Source organism: Tachypleus tridentatus, chromosome 1, assembly GCF_004210375.1.
Source record: "Tachypleus tridentatus isolate NWPU-2018 chromosome 1, ASM421037v1, whole genome shotgun sequence".
NCBI lineage: Eukaryota > Metazoa > Arthropoda > Merostomata > Xiphosura > Limulidae > Tachypleus > Tachypleus tridentatus.
In genome coordinates this window covers 107631979-107643825 of record NC_134825.1, presented here as the reverse complement: position 1 = coordinate 107643825, position 11847 = coordinate 107631979, and the positions used below count along the sequence as shown (strand labels likewise).

The 11847-nt window shown below is 33.9% G+C and overlaps 1 protein-coding gene across 1 annotated transcript; it reads right to left on the bottom strand.

Moving 5' to 3' along the window:
* Positions 1 to 3948: 3948 nt before the first annotated feature.
* LOC143232860 (synaptogenesis protein syg-2-like) lies at positions 3949 to 11578 on the bottom strand. Its single transcript, XM_076468840.1, has 7 exons — positions 11574 to 11578; positions 11046 to 11158; positions 9281 to 9607; positions 8113 to 8223; positions 7263 to 7466; positions 6079 to 6369; positions 3949 to 4410 (listed from the first exon to the last, which is right to left on the bottom strand). The coding sequence occupies exons 1-7, from the start codon at positions 11576 to 11578 to the stop codon at positions 4106 to 4108; spliced, it is 1356 nt and encodes a 451-aa protein (XP_076324955.1). The 3' UTR covers positions 3949 to 4105.
* Between the last annotated feature and the right edge of the window lie 269 nt (positions 11579 to 11847).

Sequence of the window (11847 nt, the reverse complement as noted above, 5' to 3'; positions counted from 1 at the left end):
GTGGATAATGATGACAACAGTTCTGAATACATGTGGATAATGATGTCAACTGTTCTGAATACATGTGGATAATGATGTCAACTGATCTGAATACATGTGGATAATGATGACAACTGATCTGAATACATGTGGATAATGATGTCAACTGTTCTGAATACATGTGGATAATGATGTCAACTGATCTGAATACATGTGGATAATGATGTCAACAGTTCTGAATACATGTGGATAATGATGTCAACAGTTCTGAGTACCTTTGTGGATAATGATGACAACAGTTCTTAATACATGTGGATAATGATGTCAACTGATCTGAATACATGTGGATAATGATGTCAACTGTTCTGAATACATGTGGATAATGATGTCAACAGTTCTGAATACATGTGGATAATGATGACAACTGTTCTGAATACATGTGGATAATGATGTCAACTGATCTGAATACATGTGGATAATGATGACAACAGTTCTGAATACATGTGGATAATGATGTCAACTGATGTGAATACATGTGGATAATGATGTGAACTGGTCTAAATACAGGTGGATAATAATGATGTCAACAGATCAAAATACATGTGGATAATGATGTCAACTCTTCTAAATACATGTGGATAATGATGTCAACTCTTCTGAATACATGTGGTTAATGATGAGAACAGTTCTAAATACATGTGGATAATGATGAGAACAGTTCTGAATACATGTGGATAATGATGTCAACTCTTCTGAATACATGTGGATAATGATGACAACTGTTCTGAATATATGTGGATAATGATGTCAACTGATCTGAATACATGTGGATAATGATGTCAACTGTTCTGAATACATGTGGATAATGATGACAACTGATCTGAATACATGTGGATAATGATGACAACAGATCTAAATACATGTGGATAATGATGTCAACAGATCTGAATACATGTGGATAATGATGTCAACTGTTCTGAATACATGTGGATAATGATGTCAACTGATCTGAATACATGTGGATAATGATGACAACTGTTCTGAATACATGTGGATGATGTCATGATGACAACAGTTCTGAAATACATGTGGATAATGATGTCAACAGTCAACTACATGTGAATAATGATGTGGATAATGATAATGATGTCAACTGATCTGAATACATGTGGATAATGATGACAACTGATCTGAATACATGTGGATAATGATGACAACTGATCTGAATACATGTGGATAATGATGACAACTGATGTGAATACATGTGGATAATGATGACAACTGTTCTGAATACATGTGGATAATGATGTCAACAGTTCTGAATACATGTGGATAATGATGACAACAGTTCTGAATACATGTGGATAATGATGACAACAGTTCTGAATACATGTGGATAATGATGACAACAGTTCTAAATACATGTGGATAATGATGACAACAGTTCTGAATACATGTGGATAATGATGTCAACTGATCTGAATACATGTGGATAATGATGTCAACAGTTCTGAATACATGTGGATAATGATGACAACAGTTCTAAATACATGTGGATAATGATGTCAACTAATCTGAATACATGTGGATAATGATGTCAACAGTTCTGAAATACATGTGGATAATGATGTCAACAGTTCTGAATACATGTGGATAATGATGTCAACTGTTCTGAATACATGTGGATAATGATGTCAACTGTTCTGAATACATGTGGATAATGATGACAACTGATGTGAATACATGTGGATAATGATGACAACTGTTTAGAATACATGTGGATAATGATGACAACAGTTCTGAAATACATGTGGATAATGATGACAACAGTTCTGAATACATGTGGATAATGATGTCAACTGATCTGAATACATGTGGATAATGATGACAACAGTTCTGAATACATGTGGATAATGATGTCAACTTATCTGAATACATGTGGATAATGATGTCAACTGATCTGAATACATGTGGATAATGATGACAACTGATCTGAATACATGTGGATAATGATGACAACTGTTCTGAATACATGTGGATAATGATGTCAACTGATCTGAATACATGTGGATAATGATGTCAACTGATTTGAATACATGTGGATAATGATGTCAACTTATCTGAATACATGTGGATAATGATGTCAACTGTTCTGAATACATGTGGATAATAATAATAATTAATTTTCAAACGAAACTATAAAGTATTTGTAAAGTATCGGTACTTTTTAAATTTCAATCTCTTTCGATATTCTCGTGTATTTAAAACATTTCATGATATATACGTGTTTCGGATAATCGTTGTGTCAATACATATATGTATATATAATTTTTCATATAATTATGAAGTAATGTATATTTTTGTTAAGCAAAACAGAAATAAAAACAGTAACTCTGTTACTTGATTAACGTTTTTTCTCATTTGATTTTAAAGTGTTTTAATTAATATTTATTTTGTTAAATAAAACAACAAGAGCCGCCTATTGCAGGCATTGTTAAATACTGTTTTGGTTTTGGTTATTTTAAATTTCCGACCCAAATAATCCTAGACTGTTCAAATACACTGCTGGTCAAAATCTTAAGGCCAATGAACATAAATAAAAATTATGCATTTTGCTTTGTTAGACTCAACCACTTATTTCAATAGTGCTTCGAAAGATGAAAATAAGAAAAGGGAAAAGTGGATGAAGGTTTTGTTCTCTCATGAGAAAAAAATTAACCTGGATGGTCCGGATGGCTTCCAACGTTACTGGCACGATGAGGATATCCCATCGGAGACATTTTCTACACGACACAGTGGAGGAGGTTCCATCATGATCTGGGGTGCTTTCTCCTTCCATGGAACAATGGAGCTTCAGGTTGTACAAGGGCATCAAATAGCAGCTGGCATGTTGGAGAGAGCATCCTTATTGATGAAGGCCCTCGCTTGTGTGGAAATGACTGGATCTCGCAGCAGGAGAATGCCACTATCCACAATGCCCGCGGGACAAAGGACTTTTTAATGGCGAATAACGTGATTCTTTTGGACCATCCAGCGTGTTTGCTCGAACTGATCCCCATTGAAAATGTTTGGAGGTAGGTAGAAAGGAAAGCCTATAGAAATAGACATCAATTCCAAGCAGTACATGATCTTCGTGAAGCCATCTTCACCACTTGGAATAGCATTAGAGCCAGCCTTCTGCAAACGCTTATATCGACCATGCCAAAGTGAATGTTTGAAGTTATTCGCAATGATGGCCGTACAACTCACTACTGAGACCTCTTGTTGGGCATTTCCTACCCTGTTTAGGACTTCGTTTTAGTATGGTCTTTAACTTTTGACGAGCTAGTATTTAGGCGTGGCCCGGCATGGCCAGGTGGATTTAGGCGTGCGTCTCGTAATCTGATGGTCACGGGTTCGCATCCTTAGCACGTCAAACATCCTCGCCCTTTCAGCCGTGGGAGTGTTATAATGTGACACTAAATCCCACTATTCGTTGGTAAAAGAGTAGCCAAAGAGTTAGCGGTGGGTGGTGATGACTAGCTGCCTTCCCTCTAGTCTTACACTGCTTAATTAGGGACGACTAGCGCAGATAACCCTCGACTAGCTTTGCGCGAAATTCAAGAACAAAAAAACCAAACGGAATTTAGGCAAATTTCATAGTGTTCACATTTTCCCTATTAAACGCTAAAAACGTATTTTATTTTCCCTTTTCTTATTTTCATCTTTCGAAGCTCTACTCAAATAAGTGGTTCAGTGTAACATCTCAAAATGTATATTTTTTCTTGATGTTCATTGGTCTTAAGATTTTAGCCAACAGTGTATGTTTCTGTGAAATATATCACGGTATGTTTGAAATGGACACATTATAGAGAAGTAACGTTATCCAATTGAGGAACCAATAAAAATGTGTCATGGTTTATTTAGACTGTTGCCTAGAAACACGATTATTTAACTACAGAACAGAAATATTTGTGTATGTGTTAAGGAACAAAAATAGATTTGTTAACTGTACGTTATAATATGTAGTAGTTCAATATGTTGTCACAGACTGCAAATAATACATTATTTGAGTTAGACCTATCTTATTCTGGATACTGCATTATATTCTTAGGTTATAAATCAACTAATTAAAAATAGCTACTTATTAAAAATACTTACACTGGACACGTAAATAAATAACGTTACTTTTGCAATAACCTTCCGAGTTCCTTGCTGAACAGTAGTAGTGACCTCTACTAGCAAGCTTAACTTTTTGTAAAACCAGCGATTGGTTACTGATAATGACACCGACTGTTACGTTCGTTTGAATTTCTTGTCCCTCAAACAACCAACTGATCTCGGTTACCCTTGGGTTAGCTTGAATGTTGCATTCCAAGTATACGTCATTTCCTTCTTCAATGTGCGAATGGCGAAGCTTATTACCGAGTCTCAACATCACTTCTGGTGGATCTGATAAAAATACAAAGGGGAGAAAAAAACATTTTTAAAACAAAAATTTTCTTCTGCGTTTTCGTATTTTGACTGCTAACAAAACATTTAAAAATCACTGGAGAAAAGATAACTTATCGTGTTAAATAAAACACGACATATTTTACTATCACGATGTACAAACTAGGATTGTGTTAAATAAAACACCACATACTTTACTATCAAGATGTACAAACCAGGATCGTGTTAAATAAAACACGACATACTTTACTATCAAGATGTACAAACAGGGATCGTGTTAAATAAAACACGACATATTTTAGTATCAAGATGTACAACCTGGGATCGTGTTAAATAAAACACGACATATTTTACTATCAAGATGTACAAACTGGGATCGTGTTAAATAAAACACGACATATTTTATTATCATGATGTACAAACTAGTTAGTATCTTTTATTAATCTTTTCCTTTTAATACTTTATTTAAAAATGAAGACGTTAACTGTAGCCATTTTGAATAAACATGGATACGTGTTAATGTTCTGCGATACTGTGAAAGACAGACCTTTAACAGTTAATTGTAATGACAGCCAAGAATAAAGTTCTGTTAAAGTAAAATAATACATTTATTTAAGTCACTTCGTATAATTTACGTATGTTTAATATTCCATAGTCATAATTCCTAATTAGTCAATATACCGTAATAAGTCATATAGGTTGAATTATAGGTTGATTTACAACATTGTTTTAAAAACATGATGTCCCTGTCTCAACGGCGGACTATTTAGTGTTAAGTCTACATGATGGGTTATCTTCCCTGTGGTTGTTTTAAAGGTTATTAAAAGGTTATGTACGCCATTACCACTCGGGTATTGGTCCAATACAACAAGGAGAATATGCTTACAGTGTTTTACTCTTGCTGGCCCGGTTAAGGCACTCGACTCGTTATCCGAGGGTTCAAATCCCGGTCGCACCAAACATGCTCGCCCTTTCAGCCGTGGGTGCGTTATAATGTTACGGTCAATCCTACTATTCGTTGGTAAAAGAGTAGCCCAATAGTAGGTGGTAGGTGGTGATGACTAGCTGCTTTCCCTCTAGTCTTATACTGCAAAATTAGAGACAGGTACCGCTGATAGCCCTCGCGTAGCTTTGCGCGAAATACAAAACAAACAAATACTCTTGTTTAAATGTAATGTTTTTTATTTCAGTGAAAGACAGATGGAACGAGTGTCTTGGTAATTTTTTATTACTGGCTTACCAGCTAAATTCAAAACAAACACTGACGTTCCTACAGTTTAGTACAGGTAGTACGGTTTAACCGTACTAAACTGTAGAAACGTCTGTGTTTGTTTTGAATTTCGCGCAAAGCTACTCAAGGACTATCTGCACTAGCCGTCCCTAATTTAGCAGTGATTAGAGGAAGGCAGCTAGTCATCACCACTCACCGACAACTCTTGGGCTACTCTTTTACCAACGAATAGTGGGATTGACCGTCACCTTATAACGCACCCACGGCTGAAAGGGCGAGCATATTTGGTGCGACTGGGATTCGAACCCACGACCCTCAGATTACGAGTCGAACGCCTTAACCCACCTGGCCGTGTCGGGCCTAAGAATGTCAGTGATGATTCCTTTCGTAGCGATCGACTGTTGGTACAGAAGGTATAAAAAAGATAACAAACTTACAGTAAACATCTAGTAGCAAGATGTCCTCCATGACACTGTTACGGATTTCCGGATTTTCTGCTTTACAAAATAAATATTTTCCGTTGTCTTCTTTCGAAGGCCGGAAACTTAGGATGCTGTGATTCCAGTTTCCATCTGTTTGGTTTTGATTCGACCTTAATGGTTCCACACCTCTCCACCAGGTTATATCCGCCGGTGGACGAGATCCATCAGTGCGACATTCGAGTTCTACCACTTTCCCCGAAGATAGAGGTTTCCCTTTATCTTGTATTCTTACGGACGTGGGTCTAACTAGAATAATTATAATTATTAATATGCTTGGCTGCTAATTTTGATCTAAGAATATAATTAAATATCGTCAAGCGCGTGCATGGAGAGCAACGCTTGACAAACATTGTCTTGAAGTTTTATATTTAACTAAATATTTGGAGAGATGTGTCTATAAAACGTGATAAACACATTTCCCTTTGTTCTAAAACGAATTAGATACAGATTAGTATATAAAAGAATTATATCACACATGGTATCTCTGGTGTACAGGAACACGATCCTCAATCATAAGAAAAAATATAAACATAAGTTTTAAGTTCCGCTTCACAGTAAAGTTAAGTTGTGGTTGATTGTAAAATTTAGTTACAGTTGTCAGCAAGTGGAAACCTGATTTATGATAAGGGTAAGTTTGTTTGATATTAAGTATGGTTCTGGTTGAAAGTAAAGGTAATATTTGGTTGATATTAAGTATGATTCTGGTTGAAAGTAAAGGTAAGTTTTGGTTGATATTAAGTATGGTTCTGGTGAAAAGTAAAGGTAAAATTGTTTGATACTAAATATAGTTCTGGTTAAAAGTAAAGGTAAAATTGGTTGATACTATATATAGTTCTAATTAAAAGTAAAGGTAAAATTGTTTGATACTAAATATGGTTCTGGTTAAAAGTAAAGGTAAAATTGGTTGATACTAAATATGGTTCTGGTAACATGAGTCAGTTACTCTTCAGTTTTCTCTTCTAACACGACTATTTAATATATCTCTAACATGTAAATATAACATTTCAAGATATCGGTAAGATTTCTCAAAGTTCCCGTTAGGTGAAGTCTAAATACTGTTTAAATATTGCGTGTAATAAGTGAAAAAACAATTAAAAAACACAATTCAAATCTTACGCTACGAGACAAAGTAAACTCACGATTCATATCCAACGTTATGAGAGTTGTCAAAGGGATAGACATGTTATTATTAGATGACTGACACGTTAAGGTTGCCATTAGATGATATCTCTTCAACTCTGGAATTACTAATTTGTTCACAACTGTCCCTCTGGCGGTAGTTTCGTAACTGTCATCCAAAAGTGTATTATCTTTCCACCAGCTTACTGACGGAGAAGGTCTACCTGATAACAACAGCTATTAACGAGTTAGTATTCAAGAAATTATCAATGACCAGAGCTTAAAACTGATGTCGAAAAATAAGACGATGATTTAATTTAATCTGAAGAACAACAATCATCTATTATTGTAAGTAACTATTAGTCAACTGAACAATATTGGTTCATGTGTTGGACAACAATCATCCATTATTGTAAGTAACTATTAGTCAACTAACCAATAGTGGTTTATGTGGTGGACAACAATCATCCATTATTGTAAGTGACTATAAGTTATCTGACCAACAAAGGTTTGTTTATTTGTTGGATAACACAGTTTCAGTTGATTCGATACATAAACTTTCACAATAATGACTAAGTAGTAGTCTGGTAACTGGGATATTAATTATCTAACCCGTTACCTACAGCCACCAGATAACATATATGGAACACCTTCAACAACATGTTCTGATTTATAAACTTGGCGTCCTAGCCATTTAAAACAGAGATTACAAAAAAGAAGTTTATTTTTTATTTGCATCTGGTTTTACTAAACACATTCAACTCAAAGATCCCAATAAGAAAATTATTCAAGCTACGTTTTTGGTTTTTTTTTCAGTTTCGTATTATAACACATTACGAGATAATTTTTATATGTTTAACAATAACTTACCTCCAAACACTTCACATGTCAAAATATAGGGGTCGCCTTCGTTTAGCGGACCAATTCTGTCTTGTAGAATTTTCCCTCTGGTGTCAGTTATTCTCATACTCTGAGGCGGAACTGAGAAACAGTGAAGTGTCATAAATATGTATACATACATTATGCTAAGAAATAACATGACACTAATCTAAAAACAAACACTACTACAGACTTTACGATTCACGGATACAGCTAAGTCAGATAAGTAAGTTACTCTATAAATAGGTAAACAAATAGAAACAACAACTCACTAAGAAAGTTGTGTAAGATAAAGTTACTGTATAAACAGATAAACAAATAGAAACAACAACTCACTAAGAAAGTTGTGTAAGATAAATTTACTCTATAAACAGATAAACAAATAGAAACAACTCACTAAGAAAGTTGTGTAAGATAAAGTTACTGTATAAACAGATAAACAAATAGAAACAACAACTCACTAAGAAAGTTGTGTAAGATAAATTTACTCTATAAACAGATAAACAAATAGAAACAACAACTCACTAAGAAAGTTGTGTAAGATAAAGTTACTGTATAAACAGATAAACAAATAGAAACAACAACTCACTAAGAAAGTTGTGTAAGATAAAGTTACTGTATAAACAGATAAACAAATAGAAACAACAACTCACTAAGAAAGTTGTGTAAGATAAAGTTACTGTATAAACAGATAAGCAAATAGAAACAACAACTCACTAAGAAAGTTGTGTAAGATAAAGTTACTGTATAAACAGATATCGTTCTGTATTACATTTATAAATAAGATAAATGGTCTAATGTCTCATTAAACAGTGTTTTAATGAACTCCAGCCGAACTGCTGTATATTAACTCTAGTTTTTCAATAAGATGTCAGACATATTTCTATCGATTAGCAGATTCCATATAAACGTGACTTATTAATTGATTATAAGAATTTAAGATGGATATTACATTATATTATATTATATTATATTATATTATATTATATTATATTATATTATATTATATTATATTATATTATATTATATTATATTATATTATATTTAAAGAAGGAAATTGAAAGTAGTTACAAATTAAGTGAGAGCCAGAACAAAGTTTTAACATTTTTAGTAACAGAAAGACATTTTAGAAATAGATAGTACTGTATATTCAGCTTACCAATTACCATGACATACGTTTGAAAATGTCTTGTTCTGCCTAACTGAAAATCTACACGACAACGATAACTCCCTTCGTCATTAGGTACAACTGGATATATCGCTAAGACAGAAGGCCTGTCTACTGTACTAAAGAAGGCCCTTCTATTTAAGAAGTCTATGGCCACGTGCTGTGCTTCATTGTAAGTTCTCGCTCGGCCATCATAGCTATAAATAGGCTTAGAGAAGTCGTCTTTATACCACAACACGAGCTCCACTGTATCACCAATAATAGAAGGAGTGATGTCACAAGGAATCGCCACCTTACCTCCAACTACAGCGACGTTCTCTAAATAAAGAAAACGTGAATATACTGAACACTTTAGGTTTACCTTTATTCAATATCATGTCTACCTTTACTATAAACACATCTTACTAAACCAGACTTACTTAGTCTAGCCTGTCTACCTTTATTATAAACACATCTTGCTGAACCAGACTTAATTATACTAGTCTGTCTACCTTTACTATAAACACATCTTACTGAACCACACTTAATTATACTAGTCTGTCTACCTTTACTATAAACACATCTTACTAAACCAGACTTACTTAGTCTAGCCTATCTACCTTTACTACAAACACATCTTACTAAACCAGTTACTTAGTCTAGCCTGTCTACCTTTATTATAAACACATCTTACTAAACCAGACTTACCAAATCTAGCCTGTCTACCTTTACTATAAACACATCTTACTAAACCAGACTTACTTAGTCTAGCCTGTCTACCTTTACTATAAACACATCTTACTAAACCAGAGTTACTTAGTCTAGCCTGTCTACCTTTATTATAAACACATCTTACTAAACCAGACTTACCAAATCTAGCCTGTCTACCTTTATTATAAACACATCTTACTAAACCAGACTTACTTAGTCTAGCCTGTCTACCTTTACTATAAACACATCTTACTAAACCAGAGTTACTTAGTCTAGCCTGTCTACCTTTATTATAAACACATCTTACTAAACCAGACTTACCAAATCTAGCCTGTCTACCTTTATTATAAACACATCTTACTAAACCAGACTTACTTAGTGTAGCCTGTCTACCTTTATTATAAACACATCTTACTAAACCAGATTTACTTAGTCTCGCCTGTCTACCTTTACCATAAACACATCTTACTAAACCAGACTTACTTAGTCTAGCCTATCTACCTTTACTACAAACACATCTTACTAAACCAGTTACTTAGTCTAGCCTGTCTACCTTTATTATAAACACATCTTACTAAACCAGACTTACCAAATCTAGCCTGTCTACCTTTACTATAAACACATCTTACTAAACCAGACTTACTTAGTCTAGCCTGTCTACCTTTACTATAAACACATCTTACTAAACCAGAGTTACTTAGTCTAGCCTATCTACCTTTATTATAAACACATCTTACTAAACCAGACTTACCAAATCTAGCCTGTCTACCTTTATTATAAACACATCTTACTAAACCAGACTTACTTAGTCTAGCCTGTCTACCTTTACTATAAACACATCTTACTAAACCAGACTTACTTAGTCTAGTCTTTCTATCTTTACTGTTTCTATTTTTCTTTAGAAAGCCAGAAATTATTAGTGAAACAAATTAATATTAAAATTGTAAACTGTAAACCTAGTTCGTTTGATCGATTTATCTTCATGTGTCATCAATGACGTTTATATGGAAATTAAAAGGAAAAACACAAAACGTTTTAGCCTAATATTACTGAAGGTAGATTTAACGAGTTTCTTCTGGTATTTCTCTGTCGTCTCGCTGTTTTATTATATCAATTAACAGCATCGTAAAAATCCTTTCATTGATTATAATATCTTGTGGAGTAACTGTCGTATTTTCTCTGTTTAAGAGACACCATTATGTAAGAATTATATGATAAAACAGTCAGAGCTGTGTTATCTCACACTATACGCAACTTGTATGGTTACATGTATCTCTAATTCAAGTAGTAAATATTTTATTCTAGAGGTAGCTGTAGGGATAACATTTTAATCTTCTGGTGTATTTAGTTTCTTTAATTGTGGATTTTTTCGTTTCTGTAGATAAAAATTAGTCATGTTTTAATGAATTAATTCAATTAATTGGTTTACCTCTTAAATAATAGTTTAAATAAGTTTAATTACAAACATCACGTATTCGGGTGACAATAGCACCAGGTTTAAAACACCTGTATACTGATTAAAAATGATTGTTGTATCATTTCAGGTTTTAATATCCTCTTCATGAGCCAGTTCCCAGAAAGCCTTGTGACTTACGTCATTCTTGATACGTTTGATACCCTGACAGATTTCAAAGTGTATAGGTTACATTTCTAATTTATTGATATTTTATCCGGACTTAAGATATACTATACTATTTATAACTAGCTTTACATGTCAAACCACGTGGCTCTACTTCTAATGCATTATGTTAGTGTTATCGGTTAATCTGTATCGATTCTTTTCTTTTGGGGGTAAGGGGGAGGGTTATTAGTAAATCTGTAGCAAAAGATATCTCGATGTGGCTCAGTGGTAAATCTGAACGCTTATT

Bases quoted from the DNA above. Each gene is read 5' to 3' on its own strand.
- LOC143232860 (XM_076468840.1), bottom strand. The intron at 7,467-8,112 runs GTAAGTTATTGT...TGTTGTTATCAG, and splicing joins GACATGTGAAGTGTTTGGAG to GTAGACCTTCTCCGTCAGTA. The intron at 6,370-7,262 runs GTGAGTTTACTT...TAATTATTCTAG, and splicing joins CATAACGTTGGATATGAATC to TTAGACCCACGTCCGTAAGA.